Genomic DNA, 20,282 nt, shown 5'->3' with positions numbered 1-20,282 from the left:
TTTCCAAAGTGCTAAGATCTTGAACTCCCTTCAAATCATAACACTTGTACTTTTCCTCGCGAAAAGTGACTCACGAACAAGACTTCTCCCGAAGCTTGATGAACAATGTCCAAGTGTGTTCAACCTGCACAATTAACACAAGGAAAACAATACAGAAGTACACTGTAATAAACCACTAAGAACTAGTTGGACTCAAGTTCTTCACATAATAAAAAAGTCTCTCTAAAACTTGAAAAATATTTGGAAAATAATACACCAAGAGAGATGATCAAAAACCAACGACCTAAGGATGATTATATACTTTTTAGAATACCTTTAGGTCGTGGAAAACAATCAGAAACCAATCAGCCAATAAATGAAAAATTTTCAAAAACAGGAAAGTCAGAATCTGTTCAAATAGACTGTCAATCCGTTCAAACAAATTCATTGAACCTGGACAGTTTTTAAACCCAGTTTCCCTAATATAAATAAGGAAACAATATATACATTATCTCTGCAAGCTGTTCACAATTTATGGACAAATAAATCAGATCAAAAAATAAAAATAAATACCAATAAATTTCTATTTCAAGAAAAGATATTCTTTTATAGGAAATTATATACTTATTTTATTCACATATATATAATAATCTGATTATAGAAAACATATCACAAAAAAACACAGGAAACTACCCATTTAAAAAATTCTCATTTAATTAATTTTGTCAAAATTGTCAAATATGCCAATAAAAGATTTTATAATCTCCCCCTTTGGCAATTTGATAGACAAAATTAATTCAAAAACCTGCAACACAAATGTTAGTTACAAGTAAAAAAAACCCCCTGCAAATATGCATTAACTTATAACAAACATTTAAAGAAACTAGAATTAACTCCCCCTCAAAATAAGAAGGTCCAGAGTTAAACAAAAACAACAAACAAGACAGGTTTTTGGAAGTATCTACTCTCCCCATTTGTGTCTTTCAAAGAACCATAAAACATAAAACAAAAGAGAGTATCAATGTTCAATAAAAAAACTAAATAAAACTAAACGACTGGATCTTTGGACAGAGTTTGAACATCATCCAATACCGAACATTGCAGTCCTTCAATGGACATCACTCGAGCAGCCAAAGAATCAACAGAGGCTCGAACAGCAGCTATTTCTGTAGCAACAAGTCCTGAATCTGTGGGAACAGAGGAGGATGCATGAGGAATGTCATCCGAGGAAAACTTCAGAGATTGGGGCTTGACTTTCTTGGTTGATAGAGCATCAGTGGCTTTAGTAGGAGGAGCAGAGGCCTTGTAGGAAGCAGCAGTAGTGGGAGCCACCAAGTCTTCTTGATCACGTTAGAGATCTTTTTTATGCATACTCAACACTTTATAAATAACTTGAGGAAAAGGAAGATTCAAGTTTTTCCTATTACCTTTTCGAAACCCAATGATTTGATCATGAATAACCATAGCCAAATTTATACCAATACCGGTCCCCACCTTGTACAAAAACGAAGCCATGTCAAAAGAGATAGTTGCGGTGTGAGAAGTTAGCTTCCAATTTGTTGTGGCAAACTTATGGAGGACAGCATAAGTGTAGGTGAGATTAGAGACCGAGATGACTGTATTAGATGGCCATACCATTTTTTGCCCTACTAATTCAGTGATAATCGTATCCCTGTCAAGAGTGGCAAGATCATCATCTTCCTCTACATCAAGAGGAAGATGCAAAGCATGGGCAATGTCTTGAGGGGAAAAAGAGAACCAATGGCCCCTAACAAACACTTTATAATACAGAGGAGATTTAGGTTCAATAATTTCATTAGTAAGATTGGCATAGAATTCCTTGACTATTCTATCCACAAAACCAGTAAATTTAACCAAAGAACCTGTCCATTTTCGATCTTGAAGCATTGTTAGCACACCATAAGGTCGATGATCACTCAAGATATAATTTCTCTCAATGATAAATTTCCTTTGAGCATAGAGAACCATATCACGAGCATTATCATTATAACAAAAAGTTGAATAATAAGGTTTGAAATTTACACCTGAACGTTTTGGAGAAGGTGTAGGATCAGAAATAGGTCTCTTCTCTTTAGCCTTGGATGACAAAGGAGATGCAATTGGCTCTGAGTCAGATTCAGCTTCTTGTTCAGAGGGGACAATTTCTTCTTGTTCTCGCTCATTAGACTCAGCCTCTGATTCTGCATTGTCAGGAACCATTTCATCAGATAAGGTGGTATCACGGGTTGCTTTAGATTCAGACTTTCCTTCCTCGGGGTCAGATTCGGAGGAAGACAGAGAAGGGGGATGAGCCTTCAATCTTTTCTTGGCAGCAGTCAAGGGGGAAGAAGACGTGTCCAATCCCAATTTCCTTTTGGGAGCCACAGAATTTTTCTTGGACTGGCTCGGCTTCAAGGGCAGTTTGAGTAACCCAGCAGCAACAACTTTGGAAGAAGATGAAACAGATTTTGATTTTGCCCTAGCCGTCAGAGACAAATCAATCGGAAGAGGAGATGGGTTCTTGGCTCGAGAGGGCACCACCACTTCAGATGGTGGTGCAATATCAACAATGTCAGCTGTGATATCACGAAACACCATGGGGTGTTCATTAGAGAGGGAGAACACCTTCTTGCGCGCCTTGGATTTGCAAATCTTCCCAACAGATGAGGCAGGTGCTGGAACAGATGGAGGCGCCGTTGACACAGATGGAGGGGGCGATGGAGAGGGCACCTTTCTGGATTGAGAAGCAGGGGTCTTCTTAGAGGAAGCTCCACGAGTTCTCACAATTGTTGCTTCTCTAAAAAAAATAGCAAACACTTACAGAAAAATGAGAGAAAAAAAATTAGAAGAAGAAGAGGTGACTTAAAGAGATCTTGGGTGAGAAGAAAAAAGGTAATGGCAAACTTTTTAAGGACAACACTTACCCAATTTGGACACCCACGGTAATAAGAGGTTTCCCTTTTTTTAAAAAAAAAAAATTGTTTTATTTAAACAATAAAAGGAAACAACCTTTAAGACACACGATCTACATAAAAACTTACCCCCTTTTGTTATTTTATAAAAGGAAATAGAATAGTTATAAAATCCCAATCCAAAAAAGGTAACCAGAAAAAATAACCCCACACGATCTTCCTATTGACCTTTTCCTTTTTTTTTTAAACAATTCTAAACAAGGTACAAAACAATAAAGATACAAATCATGGTATTCCAAATTGAGAAAGAAGACAAAAATAAAATCCTTGGAAATAAAGAATATATTAAATCACACAAAATAAATGCATAATTTCACAAAATTACAACAAAGATTCGGTCCAACATGAATTTCCTTGTCAAACAAATTTTTATTTTATTTATTTTTTATTTTATATATATAAAAATGCACAAAAATAAAACTCAACCAAAAATTTCGGCTTTGATCAATGTGAGTCATTCTGATAAGAATAAAATCAAGCAATTGAAAATAAGTGTTAGTGTATACCATGGATAAGAACACTTGTGTAAATAAAAAATTAGAAAGAATATTCGAGAGAAATAAACCACAATTCAGTCACAAACACATATTCTTAAGTGAATCAATCAACATGTATGAGTCTTACACACATTTTTTTTTATAAACTGTGTACAATTTTTCTTGCATAGTTTCAAGCATAAGTGTGTGATAGTGTATGCAAGGGAACATTGCCCAATGACAAATAAGTCTTTTTCGAAATTATAAATAATTGTAACCCATGAAGACGATGTCACACTACACCAGTGGTAGCCCTTTTCTATGGTAGTGTATCCTCTTCATAACTCTGAATTACAAAGTTCCAACTTACTCAAAAGATGGCTTTCACACACTGATGTAGGTAGCTCTATTCTTACACAGGAGCTTGAAACAATGCTACACAAAAGGAAGCTCAAACATTAAACATTGATTAATTTACTCGAATATGCCTAGGAGGAATTGATTAAATTTCTCTCAAGAATATACAACCAAAGGCTCATAAACACAAGTCAGATTATCCAGCTTGACACATAACAAAATTTTCAAATTAATTGACAATTTTCTTAACCTTAAATAACACACATTTGATCAAGAGGACAACACAATAACAAGGAAATTTAAAGAGAACAAACCCCCAAAGATTTTCGGAGGAAATCAAAGCGAACCAAATTAAAAGCTTTAGTGAAAATATCAGCAATCTGTTTATGTGTTTCAATATATTCCAAGACAAGAACTTTATTTTCAACTAATTCTCTTATGAAATGATGACGAATATCAATATGTTTAGTACGGGAATGTTGCACAGGATTTTTTGAAATATTAATTGCACTTGTATTATCATAAAAAATAGTTAAAATGTCAAGATCAAACCCATAATCCATCATCATTTGTTTCATCCGCAAAAGTTGTGCACAACAACTTCCTGCTGCAATGTATTCGGCCTCAGCTGTTGAGAGAGAAATAGAATTCTGTTTCTTGCTGTGCCAAGAGACTAGATTATTTCCCAAGAAGAAACATCCTCCACTAGTGCTTTTTCTGTCATCAGTGTTACCTGCCCAATTAGCATCACTAAAACACACTAGATTAGGGTTAGTTTCTTTTGAATACCAAATACCATAATCAACTGTTCCATGAACATATCGAATGATTCTTTTGACAGCTGCAACATGAGACTCCATGGGATTTCCTTGGTACCTGGCACACACACTACAACTATAACTCAAATCAGGTCTACTAGCAGTGAAATAAAGAAGGCTACCAATCATGCTCCTATATAGTGTAGGATAAACTTTGACACCATTTTCATCTTTGGATAGCTTCACAGTCGTTCCCATTGGTGTTTTGGCAATCTTTGAACTTTTAAGTCCAAAATTTTTCACCAAGTTCTTAGCATATTTGCTTTGAGAAATAAATGTTCCTTCATCTAACTGTTTGACTTGCAAACCTAAGAAATAGGTCAATTCTCCCACCATGCTCATTTCAAATTCCTCTTTCATTTATTTCACAAATACCTGCACCTCATTGTCAGAAGTAGAACCAAACACAATATCATCAACATAAATCTGAGCAATAATTATGTTAGATTTAATATTTTTGATAAATAAAGTTTTATCTACTCCACCCCTTTTGTATCCATGAGAAACAAGAAATTGAGAGAGTCTCTCATACCAAGCCCGAGGGGCTTGCTTCAAACCATATAGAGCTTTCTCCAATTTGTAAACATGATCAGGTGCATGGGGATCTTCAAACCCTTTGGGTTGTTCAACATATACTTCTTCATTCAAGATCCCATTGAGACATGCAGATTTGACATCCATTTGGAACAATCTGAAACCAATCAAGCAAGCAATAGACAATAATAATCTAATTGATTCAAGTCTTGCAACAGGTGCAAATGTTTCATCAAAGTCTATTCCTTCCACTTGTGTGTACCCTTGTGCCACTAATCTTGCTTTATTTCGCACAATTGTACCAAATTCATCAGATTTATTCTTGAAAATCCATTTTGTACCAATAATATTGGTATGCAATGGTCTTGGCACAAGGATCCACACTTTGTTTCTAAAAAATTGTTCCAATTCCTCCTGCATAGCTTTAATCCAATTTTCATCAGTTAAAGCTTCTTTCACATTTTTATGCTCAATTAAAGATAAGAAACAAACAAATTGAACAACATTACTAAACCTTCTTCTTGTCACCATACTGTCTTTTGGATTTCCAAGTATTAAATCTGTTGGATGATTTAATTTAACTCTGGTAGATGGCTCCTTTTGGACTTCATCCGAAATAATATCTGGAAATTTCTTTTCTGTCTGTCCAGAATCTGTTTCATCACATTCATGCTCTGTTGGAACAGATGGACCATGCGTTTCAACAGTAGTATCACTGATAGAAGCTTCTTTGTGTTTTTCAGTAGGTTCATCAATAAACCTATCAATTTCTTCCTCAGTAGAAAACTCAGAAAAATCCATGGCATCATCAATAACAACGTTAGTCGACTCCATTACAGTTTGGGTTCTCATGTTATACACACGATAAGCCCTATTGTTAGTGGAGTATCCAATAAAAACACCTTCATCACTCTTAGCATCAAATTTACCAAGATTTTCTCTATCTCTCAAAATGTAACAAACACATCCAAAACACATGAAAGTAAGCCACACTTGGTTTCTTACCTTTCCAAATTTCATAAGATGTTTTAGATGTACCTGGACAGAGAAAAACACGATTTATGATATAGCAAGCAGTGTTAATTGCTTCTGCCCATAACTGTTCGGTCAATTTTTTGCTATTTAACATCACTCTAACCATTTCTTGAAGAGTGCGGTTTTTCCTTTCTACAACTCCATTCTGTTGTGGAGTTTTGGGAGCTGAAAACTCATGAGAGATACCTGTAGACTTACAAAAATCATCATAGACAGAATTCTCAAATTCTTTACCATGATCACTTCTTATACGAACAATTTTTCCAATGTTGCAATCTTTTTCAACTTTTAATTTCAAGCAGAGAGTTTTAAAGGCATCAAAAGTGTCAGATTTTTCTTTCAAGAAATCCACCCAAGTATATCTAGAAAAATCATCCACACAAACAAAAATATACCTTTTCCCATTTAAACTCTCAATTTGAATTGGACCCCTAAGATCAATGTGAAGCAATTCTAAGACTTTCCAAGTGTTTATGTCAGAAACACTTTTATGTGTAATTTTTAATTGCTTACCAAGTTGACAACTCTTGCACTTACCATAAGATTCTTTACCTAGCTTAGGTAAACCACGAACACTCCCTGTATGTGACAATTTTTTCAAAGTTTTAAAAGTTATGTGACCAAGTTTAGCATGCCATACATCAATGTTATTACTCACAACAGATTGACACATAATAGATGGCAGAAGAGTGTAGCAATTGTCATTAGATCTATAACCTTCAAGAACATTCTCACCATTCTTGTTTAAAACAAAACAATTCTCTTTATCAAAGTTAACAGTATAACCTTGATCACAAATTTGACTTATGCTTAGAAGATTAGCTTTAAGCCCTTCCACAAGTAACACTCTTTTGATTCTAGGCAACCCTTCAAAGTTAAGAGTACCCATTCCAAGAACATTACCCTCAATTCCATTGCCAAAAGTAACAGACCCACAATGCATAGGTTTTATGTCTGTAAGAATAGACTTGTCACCTGTCATATGTCTTGCACAACCACTGTCAAAATACCAAAAATATGAGGAAGCAGATCTATCATATTCACTAGTAAAACCAGCAAAACAATTATTCTTTTTTATCCATATTTTCTTTGATTGAACATTTTCCTTTTTTACTTTTTTGAAATTATCAAAATAATTGAAATTTTCAAAATATTCATTTTTGGCAAAATTCATAAGAGTAAAACACTTAGGACGAATATGACCCGTCCTACCACAAAAATGACATATTGGAATGAATATTTCTAATTTTCCATTGGATTTTCCTGCTGACTGTGTCCATTCTGTTGGAACAATCCGAGAACTGGATACAATAGATTTTAGTGAAGATGACACAGGAACATCAGACGATAGCATCCCAGCTAAGATAAAGACAGTTTTATTTGATTTTTGAGAACTTGAAGCACCAATTCCCACATGACTTCTTTGACCTGCATTCTGAATTTTCTCAAAAACAGTAGAACCGGGGTTAAGCATTCTAACATTTTTCTCAAGAGTATCCAAATCTTTAGACAACTTATTAATTTCAACATTTTTTGAAATTATATCTTTTTCAAAATTTTCATTTAAGTCAGTAAGTTGTTTTTTTTTTTTTTTTTTGAACAAAAGAAAAATTTTATTCAAAAACAAACCAAAGTTACAAACACAGAGAAACAACTGCTACAAACCAGCAGACTGCAAACTCAACCGGCCATTAAACAGAACAAAACAGAAGCACTACCAGCTCTCTACAACCTTACGAAAATACATATCCCTTTTCCTATGAGAAAGAGTACCCAAGCTCAACACTCTATACTTAACCGAATCCTTGATGTCCATACTAATTCAGCTGGCCATTTTACAAACAGAATCAAAAATACAACCATTCCTATTGCACCAGATAAAATACCAGGAAGCCGAGATCACAGCATTAATAATCTGGTTCTTCACATTATTCTTAGTTAACAAGCACCAACGATTAAGCTCCTCATACGAATCTGGCCAGTGGAAATAACCCAGCCACCTTCCAATATCCTCATAAAATTTCCTGGAGTAGATGCAATCCATGAACAGATGGCTATGAGATTCAAAACCAGACTCACAAACAGGGCAGAGAGCAGATGATAAATGCAAGAACCGGCTCAAATGATCTCTAGTAAGAAGATGATTGTTGAAAATCTGCTAGTAAATGAATCTATGTTTGGGCACAATAAGCTTGTTCCACACTGTATCAGCATATCCCACAGAGGTAGCCGAAATAAGAGAGGAATATACATGTTTGATACGAAATTTACCTCCCTTAACAGCTTGCTTCAAGCAACCCTCATCAATAACTTGTCTAAGCCTCAACAATTTCTGAACATACCAGCTCATATCCTGACTGATGGGAACATTCCAAATGTCAAACTCCTTCAGATAAATGGAACTAATCCATTTAACCCAAAGGTAGTCTTGTTTTGAAGTTATCGCCCAAATGAAGTTAGCCATCAAAGCCATGTTCCATTTCTTACCTTCTCGAAAGCCAATACCACCCAGTTTTTTAGGGAGACAAACCTTTTCCCAAGAAGGGAGATGCAACTTGCTTCTATTCCCATTAGATCCCCACAGAAAATCCCGACAACTTTTATCAATGGCAGCAGTGATTTTGGACGGAAGTATAAAAATACTCATCCAAAAATTCCTAATACCAAGCAAAACTGAGTGTATAAGTTGAGCCCGACCAGCAAATGACAAATTTCTACTCGCCCAACAATTAAGCTTCTTATTCAACTTATCCAGAATCACCCCACAATCTGAAGCTTTCCACTTAGTAGGCCGAAGGTGAACCCCCAAGTATTTCAGCGGAAAGGATCCTTCTTCCATTTGAAACATCTCAAGAATCTGAGCTTTGATGGGATCCTTAACCCCTCCAAAAAAGATATGGGATTTAGATTTATTCGCGGAAAGCCCAGTAGAATCACAAAACACAGTGAAAGCCTCATGAATCTTACTCACTGAACTGACATTTCCTTTGCAGAAGATAATCAAATCGTCTGCAAAACAAAGGTTAGTTAACCTAATATGTTTACATAAAGGATGAAAACCAAAGCCTTTTTTATCAGAGTAATACGCTAAAAGACGAGTAAGGTACTCCATAACAAGCACAAACAAAAGAGGAGACATGGGGTCCCCTTGTCGAAGGCCTTTTTCCCCTTTGAAAGAGCCCTGAATTCTCCCATTCATTAACAAATTATAGCTGGTACCCTTTAAGCAAGCTAGAATCCAGTCAATAAATCTAGAAGGGAAGCAAAGTTGCTTAAGAAAATCTCCCACAAAATTCCAATCAGCAGTGTCATACGCCTTACTCAGATTAATCTTCATTAAGCACCTTGCTGAAATATTCTTTCTAGTGTATCCCTTAAGGAGATCCTGGAAAATCATTATATTATGAGCAAGAACTCTATTTTTTATAAACGCCCCTTGATTACTATGAACCAAGAAGGGGAGCACTTCCGAAAGTCTGGAACAAATCATCTTCGATATACATTTGTAAAGTGTATTACAACACGCGATAGGACGATAGTCACTAGTAGAGCTCGGATCAGCTATCTTAGGAATAAGAGAAATCACAGTTTCATTCAGCTCCTTCGGCAAGTACCCATCCTGAAAGAAGTCCAACACAGCAGTAGAAATTTCATCTCCAATATCTGACCATAACCCCTTAAAGAAACCCGAGCCAAAGCCATCCAAACCAGGACTTTTAAAGGAGTGAATGCTAAAAAGAGCCTTCCTCACATCTCTCTTGGTAAAGGGTCTCAATAAACTGACTTGAAGGTCCAAAGACAGTCTATTACCCTGGAGAATACAGTTGATATCAATCTCTTTAGATGTCCAACTTCTCCTCCCCATAAAATTCTTAAAGTGGGAAAGAAAGTGTTCAACCACTTTAGGAAAATCTTCTTCTATTTTGCCTCCTATAGAGAAGGAAGTAATTCTATTATCAACCCTTCTCTTCCTCATAAAAGCATGAAAGAGTCTCGAATTTTCATCACTAAACTTGAGCCAATTAAGTTTACTCTGCTGTTTGAGATAACTAGCATAACAGTTCTGTAAGACTGAAACTTTGTGTTGAGCTTGAGTAACTATTTGATGAAGAGACAGATCAACCGGGTTAGCTACCAAAGCCTCCTGAACTCTACTAAATTCCTCCTTAGCCTCCCTATACTTCAAAACAACATCTCCAACCTCCTCTCTGTTGAACCTTTTCAGCAAATGTTTCACTCGAAAAAGCTTCTTGACCACCATGTTAAGGCCTCCACCAGAACCAGCTGGAGCATTCCAGCAACACAGAACAGCGTCTCTGAAACCTCTATACTGCATCCAATGGTTACCAAACCGAAAAGGAATGAATCCCACCTTGTTAACTTCTTGACTTCGAATCACATAGAAACTATGATCAGAAATGTAGTCCCATTTGAAGCAAGCTACAGTTTTCGGGAACTCTTCCAGCCACAACTCATTAATAAAAACTCTATCTAATTTAGAAAAAATACAGTCTCCTGCCTCATGTTTGTTCGACCACGTATACTGTGCACCAGCACAATTAAGCTCCTCAACTTGGCCTAAAGCTAACCAATCTTGAGCATCAGCTATCTCCTTAGCAATGATTTGTCTTCCACAAATCCTATCTTGGTAGCTAAACATGGCATTAAAGTCTCCAAAAATAATCCAAGGAGACTTTAGCTGACCAATACTAGCTAATTTATCCCAAAGTTTTTTCCTCTCCCCCATAGAATTACTACCATAAACCACAGTAGCATAAAACAATGTCTGCTGGCCACTCACTCTGATTCTACAATGAACCAGTTGAGGATCTTCAAGCAAGATATCAACCTTCACAAACCTAGCTTGCCACAAGACTAAAATTCTACCAGAAACAATAGGACTAGAAAAGTAATCCCAATTCTGAAAATTATTCTCAAAAATTCCCTTAAGCTTCTCATGTTTCACCTTAGTCTCAAAAAAAGCTCCAAAACCCACCTTATTCTCCTTACAAATGCTAAGAATAGCATTTTGCTTATCTCTTTTATTCATACCCCTCACATTCCACCCCATCATGTTACAAACTTCCATCACTTCATTGGGTTAGATATTGTAACCACATGACCAACCCTAGTCTCCTGTAACACAGCATAACCATTTCCGGATATAGCCTTTCCTAGAGCTTTATCTGACTTATGAGAATCTGCCATACCCTGTCTAGAACCTCTCCTCTTGGGAGTAATCCAGTTCCCAGCATCAACAGAACTCCCTGTTCCAACTTGCTGAACGACTTTAGAGGTATCCTGAACAACACAACTAACCTTAGAAACCTTTAGCTCTAGAGAACGACTAGTCCTCTCCTCCTCATCATAACTTGAGGATTTCTCCTCTCTGGAAACAGAACTAACAGCTCCAGAAGGCTGTTGAATCACCTCCTCTGAATTGACTTTGTTCTTGTCTAAATTAGCACCATTCTCAATAGAAGATTTCTTCTTCCAACTCAAACCATTTTTCTTGTTACAATTAGCCATAATATGACCTAAATTCGAGCAAGCAGCACATTTAGAGGGAAGCCATTCATACTCCACCAACTGTTCAACTAATTGGTCCCTTTCATTGATAAAAGAAATAGATTTCGGAGGGTGGTCCGAAATCTCCATATCCACCAAAATTCTAGCGTATTTCACCATCGATCTACTTTGTGTCACTTTATCCACCATAACTGGCCTCCTAATTGTACTCACCATAGCACTGAGACTATTTTTCCCCAGTATTGCAGACCTAAACCATTCAGCCTAATCCAAACCGGTACCGACCTGACCATTCTCACTGAGTCCATATCTGGCGTCCAAGGACGAAGAACCACCGGTTTTTTTTATCAAAATGTATGACTCCCGTTTCCAAAATCAGATCCCGAGTTGCTTCATCCCTGAAGTTAACAAGGGTAAAGCCTGAGTGCATTATAACTAGCTTATCAACACCTAAGTTGCCCCAAATTCTCTTGAAAAACCCTTCAAACACTCTAAAAGGTGGGTTAGCACCCAGCACAATGCAAACAATAGCATTCTTCCAGAACGAGGCTTCAGTCTCCACCTCCTCCATGTCTAATCGAGCCACAACTTAGCACCCATCTTCAATGGTTCAGTGTAATTCAGACGAGTAGACAGGGTGAGAACCTGGTTCGACATGAATTTACTCCATACATCCTTAGCCGATCTCTGAAATTCAGATCCCTCAGCCTCCTCAGCCCAACTCACAGAATTAGGAGAGGAGCGATTCATATTTCCAACACGATTCAACTCCACACCACGTTCCAATTCCAATTCGTCACACGGGTCATGAAATTCTTCATCAGGAATCATAACAGGAACCTCATCTTGGATCGAAGGGAGTTCTTCCACCACCTCCTCGGAAACCACCACCGGCTTCGATAAACCTTTCTTCTTCCGAGCCATGGGAAGAGAGAGAGAGATATCACACGCCTTTAATAAAACTTGAAGTTTACATATTTAAGTCAGTAAGTTGTTTGATTTCAAAGGATAAATCTTTATTTTTTCTTACCAATGACCAATTCTCAGAACACACTTTCACCCATGAACCATACATATTTTTGTAAGATTCACTCAAAGACTCATCATTTAATTCAGATTCATCACTATCAATATTTTCTTCATCTTTTGAAACATTATTTAAGCAAACAATTTTCTCATTTTCAGATTTAGAAACAGGCAAAATAGAAGTGAGAGCGACATTACCTTCCTCATCTTCACTACTTTCAGAGTCATTATCACTCCAAGTAGCAATCATACCTTTTTTGCTCTTTTTCAAGGTGTTTTCACATTCAGACTGGATGTGACCAAATCCCTCACATTCCCTGCACTGAATACCCTTTTTATTAGTTTGAAAAGGTTTAAGAGAAGAAGGATTACCTTTTGTCATCTTGCCATTGAATTTCTTGTTTCCTATCTTATTCATATATTTTTTAAAATTCTTTGCAAGCATTGCCATTACATTATCACCATCTTCATCATCTGACACTTCTTTTTCAGTGCTCTTGAAAGCTATGGTTTTCTCTTTCTCTTTGGAAGTACTTGGCTTGTCTTTTTGATGAATCTTTTGATTTAACTCAAAGGTACGAAGTGACCCCATCAATTCTTCTACCTTCATAGTACTGAAGTTTTTTGCCTCTTCCATAGCAGTGAGCTTAACATTGAACCTGTCAGGAAGAACTCGAACGATTTTTCTAACAAGAACAGAATCATCAAGTTTCTCACCAAGTGCAAAATACTCATTAGAAATATCAGATAATCTCTCATAAAATTCAGATAGTGTTTCAGAATCAGACATCCTAAGGTCATCAAACCTAGTTTGTAACATAATAAATCTAGACCTTTTAACATCTACAGTTCCTTCAAACTGAGTTTGAAGAATTGTCCAAGCATCTTTAGCCGAGACACATGTGGAAACAAGTTTTATAAAACTTTCTCCAACACCATTAAATATGGCGTGAAGAGCTTTATTATTATAACTGGATAATTTTTCTTCTTCTGCATCCCAAATAAGTTCCGATTTTACAATTGTGCTTCCATCTTCACCTTTTTCAGTAGGAGGTGACCATCCAGAAAAAATTGCTCTCCATGCTTTCTCATCTTGAGCTTTTATGAAAGCTTTCATCCTAACTTTCCAATATGGATAGTTTGAGTCATTAAGCAATGGAGGTCGAGACACCGAACTACCTTCTGCAAAGAAAGACATTTCACAAAAAACAAATCAAACGGAAAATAACCACAAGATCTCACTAAGAGTTTAGTGAATCGCTCTAATACCAATTGAAATTCCGTTTTTTATGATTACCAACTTAATTATTCAACTTAAATAATTAGTTGCTGAACTGTTACGAAAATGTTTAAACGGACACAGAGACTGTTTGAACAGAAACCAAATATGTTTAAACAGTTTATCACCAGAAGATAAAAACGAACATAAGGTAAAGAACACACGAAATTATACGTGGTATCAGCAATCTTTGCAGATTGCTACTAGTCCACGGGGCCACGCCCAGAGAATGAAATTTATTAGAAGAATATCTAAACGATTACAAAACCAAATTGACTTATACAAATAAAGACTCCCTCTTGAATTTATCGCAACTGTTGTAATCTAAACTCCTAATCAAATTTCTGAAGTGCTAAGATCTTGAACTCCCTTCAAATCATAACACTTGCACTTTTCCTTCCGAAAAGTGACTCACGAACAAGACTTCTCCCGAAGCTTGATGAAAAATGTCCAAGTGTGTTCAACCTGCACAATTAACACAAAGAAAACAATACAGAAGTACACTGTAATAAACCACTAAGAACTAGTTGGACTCAAGTTCTTCACATAATAAAAAAGTCTCTCTAAAACTTGAAAAATATTTGAAAAATAATACACCAAGAGAGATGATAAAAAACCAACGACCTAAGGATGATTATATACTTTTTAGAATCCCTTTAGGTCGTGGAAAACAAATCAGAAACCAATCAGCCAATAAATGGAAAATCTTCCAAAACAGGAAAGTCAGAATCTGTTCAAATAGATTGGCAATCCATTCAAACAGATTCATTGAACCTGGACAGTTTTTAAACCCAGTTTCCCTAAATAAATAAGGAAACAATATATACATTATCTCTGCAAGCTGTTCACGATTTCTGGACAAATAAATCAGATAAAAAAATAAAAATAAATACCAATAATTTCCATTTCAAGAAAATATATTCTTTTATATGAAAATATATACTTATTTTATTAACATATATATAATAATCTGATTATAGAAAACATATCACAAACAAACACAGGAAACTACCCATTTCAAAAATTCTCCTTTAATTAATTTTGTCAAAATTGTCAAATATGCCAATAAAGGATTTTACAAAATACAATAATATTTAAAAAGAAATTAATAATATAAATAAAATAATAATAGAAAAAGTAATAGTGTAGACAGTAGTATATTTAGTTTCTAATGTATATTTGATGAAGAAAAAGAGCTCCAATCACTTGATAAAAAATAAACTATCACCCAAATTTATAAGATAAAAATGATATGTAAGTCTTTATTATTTTTAAATAAATATGATTTAATTATTTAAATTATTATAAAATATATTAAAAATATCCTATTTTAATTAATTAATTAATTTATGTTTGTTTATGATTGTTCTAGTTTTTTTAATTTGACAGTAACAAGAAAAGATTATATATTATATGTTAATATAATATTAAGTTTATGTTTAATTAAATTTTATTTATGTTATAAAATATATGGTTTTGTTATTTTTAAATAATTATCAATATAAAATATCTCAAAAATATCTTATTATAATTTGTTTAATTAATTATTTATTTAATTTTATTTAAGCTTAAGTCATATTTACAATCTACCGTTAAATAAAAGAATATTATGTTCAATATAAAAATATTCCGTTAAAGTTAACAGAAAATAAAAAATAAAAAACCGTTAGAAACAAGATTTTTTATTATTTACACACTTTTTATATAGAAGAGATATTTTCAATGGTGTGTTTTGTTAACTTTAATGGATTATTCTAAATATTTAAGGAATATATCTTTAAAACTAACTTAAAAATAGATATTTATCAATTATATTAATATAAATTCAAATATTATAAAATATCATTATTATAATAATATTTAATATAAGACTATATATAATAATTATATTAATTCAAATTCAAAGGTTATAAAATATCATTATTATAAAAATATATAATACAAAATATTTAATAATTATATTAATATAAATTTAAATATTACAAAATATTATATAATCCTTGTTATACTCATTTTTGGAGTATCACTACCCATCAGCCCAAATCATGCCTAAACCAAATCATGCCTAAAGCTTAGTCAATTGTAACTTTGTATAATTCTTGGGTCAAGCCCAATAACTTAAGCTCACACTCAGATGTAACCCTAGCTCTTCAATTAAATAAGATGAGAGGGGAGAGGAAAATGGGGGTGACAGTGTTTCACAGAGAGAGTTCTCTCCATCTTCAATGGAGTCAAATAGCTAAAAGTTAAATACAACTATAATTAATGACTTGCAAGATCAATGACAGTGACTAAGTGGATATAGACTATCTTTTTGGGGCTGAACCACTATAAAAATCTTTCTATCCATTATTTCTCGGCACTAGACACATTTTTTATACTTTATTTAGCTCTAAAAAATCTTCTCAATATTATTTTTTGGGTGTTAGACGAGTTAACGAAAAAACGAGTCAACAATCCTAATTTTTTTGCGAAATATACTTTTAAAACTAACTTAAAAATAGATATTTATCAATTATATTAATATAAATTTAAATATTATAAAATATCATTATTATAATAATATTTAATATAAAACTACATATATAATAATTATATTAATTCAATTCAAATTCAAAAGTTATAAAATATCATTATTATAATAATATATAATACAAGATATTTAATAATTATATTAATATAAACTTAAATGTTATAAAATATTATTATGACAATAATATATAATCTTAATTTTTTTACTAATTATATTAATATGAATTCAAATATTATAAAATATAATAATAATAATAATAATTAATATAAGACTAGACTTATATCAATAATTTATATTATAAAATATCATTATAATTATAATATATAATACATAATCTTAATTTTTATTAAAATAATTATCATTTATGTTTAAAAATGTTATCATATTATATATATATATTTAAAAAGTCATAAATAATATTTTGGTTTAATTTTTTATTTAATATATTTATGTCATTCTTTTATATATAATATTATTTATTTATTTAAAATTTATATGACAATGATACAAATTTAATAAATATAATTAATATTAAAATCTATACAAAATGGAGTAATAATAAAGAAAAATAGATAATGGTGAAAATTTGAGAAAATAAAGTGTTGGGCCCAAAATGTTCGGCCCAGAGACCTTCTCCATTTTAAGTATACTAAAACGGGTCGTTTTGCTCTTGCAGAGGCTCCGAAGACAGAAGTCGCAGGTCAGAGGCGATCTGCGCCTCTGACCTCTATATATCTAATTGCACCAAATACATTTTGGGGGGAAATTCAGTTATTTCCCCCACCAATCAGGGATTCAGCTTAACCAACTAACCTCCTCACATTTTTGTTCTATAAATACTGAAATCTTATTCAAATGAGGGGATAAAAAAACTGACTTAGGCATTGGAGTGTCTTTCTTGCAGGTACCCCTGACGGTTCAACAATTGTCAAAGTGATCATCATCATCGGAGAAGGATCAGAGAGTTAGAATTCGTCGGCAAATACCTCCAGATATAGAAAGGCAAAGTTGTTGCATCAACAAATTGGCGCTGTCTGTGGGAAACCTCTATTCCCTCTTTAACCACATCGTCAAATCAAGAACTCTTTCCTTGCAATCAAGATTAACTCGGACACAAAAGCCATGCCGCCGAAGAACAATGGAGCGCCGGGTACCGTCGCCCAGGTCGTCTTACCAACGGATGTGGGCGACCAAATCGACAGGATGTGTCACCTGCTGGAGGCTAGCCAGCAGAGATCCGTCGAAGCCATTAGGACGCTGACCGAAGCTCAGTCCAAGATCGAAGCAGAGATCGCCGAATTATGAAAAACCAATGAAGCTACACGCAGGGCCCAAGATAAAGAGAATCTCGACTTTGATAGGGCTGGAGCTCCGATCGTTCTTGTCGAATCCCCTAGGAGAAGCACACACCACGTCAGGGAAGGGTCCCAAGGTCCCCTACCATCCTCTCCAACTCGTCTTCACCAGGGAGCTGAGGAGCAATGGGCGGTACACTGTGAAGCACATGCGCGAGCCGGTGCAGAGCCCACAAGAATAACCCAACCAGTCGCCGAGAATGGGCCCCAGCAGACCCAACAACGGGCCGCGCAAGATGCACCAACCGAGGACCGTACCCCCTCCATCCGGTTCTTGGATAATTGGAAAGAAGAGATGATGCGAGAAATGATGCAGAAGTTCTCAGACGGGAGGTTTGCTCACGCTACTGAACACATGGACTTGGTTTCAAGAACCACTGAGAGGTCGCCTTTTGCAGAGTGAATTCAGAACGAGCTCAAACCACGAGACTTCGTAATCCCTCCACTGCCCGCGTTTAATGGAAAGGGAGACCCTCTCAACCACCTATTCCAATTCCAACAGAAGATGGCCTTGGAAGCCAACAATGAAGCCATACAGTGCAAAGTTTTCTCCACATCTTTCTCTAGGCCATCCCTGCTATGGTTCAAGTAGTTGAAACCAGGTTCTATCAACAGTTTTGGTGATCTTTGTAGAGCCTTTCTCCAACAGTATAATGCTAACCGCGAAGCACCCAGAACGATGGCATATCTCTACTGAATCGAGCAAGGCGAAAATGAACACCCAAAGTCATACCTACAACGTTTCATTGACCTCGTACATCAGATCCACGATGTCGAGCCAGTAACTGTGGCTAATATCTTCGTCAAAATCCTGCAGGTGGGATCTCTCTTACACGAAAACCTCACCATGACACCACCGAATGACATGCCCGAAATCTAGATCCGCATCGAGGGCGTCTTTAGGGTCTTGGAATTTCGAGAACGTGCACAAAAGAAGTCCGCACTTATCTTCACTCCACCGGCTAATAACCCCCCTTCCCCCATCGGTAAGGGACGACAAGAGGAAGAGACAGGAAACAAATCACATAAAAGGAGGAAAAAGGAAAAATCAAATTGAGATCCACCACGATACCCCTCTTTTGAATACACCATCACTCAAGAGGTCATCTACGAAGAAAACAAAGACAAGCCCATCTGGCGTGAACCGTACAAAATTACCACTCCCCTTGAAGGAAGAGATAAAAATAGGTTCTGCCTCTTCCACAAGGATCATGGCCATACAATCTCCGAGTGCCACAACCTCCACAATCAGATCTAGGCCCTCATGAGGAGTGGAAAATTAACCCAGTACATTAAAGGGACAAGCAGACCCGGCGTCTCACAGCCCAACACCGCTTCCGCCCTGACACCACCAAAAGCATACTCCCTGAATATGGCTGCCACAAGCTCACAAGAGCCTCTCAAACAAATCCCCATGATACACGGGATCGTGGAGCTCACCGAGGAACAAGAACAGGCATCCAAAATTCATAGGAGAATGGAGAAAAGGGTGAAACGATACAGATCATTAGGCCACACAGTCAACCTTGTCACTTTGGAAGACAGATGTTATCCAGCCTCTGCAATCACCTTCACGGAAGATGACTTGCGGGGAGTGCACCTACCCTATGACGACCCTTTAGTCATTTCATTGCAGGTCGACCATTGCCAGTTGGGAAGAGTTTTGGTTGATGGGGGCAGTGGTGTTGATATTATCTTCTGGGAAGCCTTTCAGAAGATGGGACTCGAAGAAAGTCAGATTAGTCCCTCTGTTGCCCCAATCTTGGGATTTAACAGCCAAAGGGTATACCTAAAAGGTGCTGTTAGATTAAAAGTAGTCGCCGCAGAATGCACCTTGCAGTGCACTTTCTCATAGTAGACTCCGTCACAAGCTACAACGCCATCATGGGAAGGAGTTGGATCCATAGAATGCAGGGAGTGGTCTCCACTTTACACCAAGTTATGCGATGTCACTCACCCAACGACCTTTATACAATCAACATAAAAGGGTGTCAGAAGCAGGCCACAAAATGCTTCCTGTTGACGGTGAGAACTCGTCAACGAAGTTAAGTTAGAAAAATTAAAGTATAGTGCTTATAAATGAAGAACCTCAAAAATCTAAACAGAAATTTAGAAAATAGTTGCAGAAGAAAAATGGAGGAAAGAACTTGTATTTCTCTTTTGAGTCCAGCTACAGTGTTTTTTCCAATCCCCATCCATGTGGAAGTGGGGTTCCTTTTATAGTGAGCTCTAATGGCTCCTGATACATTGTGGTCCAGGGGACCAAATGGTACACAAGTACATTGTCAGGAGAGTGGTCTCAGGGGTAGTGGTGTTGGTTCCAGTACATGGTCAGATTCCGTGGGGATGTCTCCACTACTTATTTAGTACAAGTGTTAGAGGAGTGGCA

General features: G+C 35.8%; 1 protein-coding gene across 1 annotated transcript; it reads right to left on the bottom strand.

Moving 5' to 3' along the window:
- Window positions 1-1,026: 1,026 nt before the first annotated feature.
- Window positions 1,027-8,215, bottom strand: LOC133825111 (uncharacterized). Its single transcript, XM_062258101.1, has 4 exons — window positions 8,058-8,215; window positions 2,884-2,937; window positions 1,407-2,776; window positions 1,027-1,319 (listed from the first exon to the last, which is right to left on the bottom strand). Exons 1-4 carry the CDS (start codon window positions 8,213-8,215, stop codon window positions 1,027-1,029), a joined length of 1,875 nt encoding a protein of 624 aa, XP_062114085.1.
- Between the last annotated feature and the right edge of the window lie 12,067 nt (window positions 8,216-20,282).

The sequence above is a fragment of the Humulus lupulus genome, chromosome 3, assembly GCF_963169125.1.
Source record: "Humulus lupulus chromosome 3, drHumLupu1.1, whole genome shotgun sequence".
NCBI classification, from domain to species: Eukaryota; Viridiplantae; Streptophyta; class Magnoliopsida; order Rosales; family Cannabaceae; genus Humulus; species Humulus lupulus.
Note: the sequence above shows the minus strand (reverse complement) of the source record. Positions and strands in the feature narration are given on the sequence as shown.

What these genes read in the sequence shown, in the direction of transcription:
- LOC133825111 (XM_062258101.1), bottom strand. Translation starts at nt 8,215, where the DNA reads ATGGATTGCATCTACTCCAGGAAATTTTATGAGGATATTGGAAGGTGG. An exon ending in GCTGTGATCTCGGCTTCCTG is followed by an intron (nt 2,938 to 8,057) that starts GTATTTTATCTG and finishes TTTTAAAAAAAG; the next exon opens with GGAAACCTCTTATTACCGTG. An exon ending in GTAAGTGTTGTCCTTAAAAA is followed by an intron (nt 2,777 to 2,883) that starts GTTTGCCATTAC and finishes TATTTTTTTTAG; the next exon opens with AGAAGCAACAATTGTGAGAA.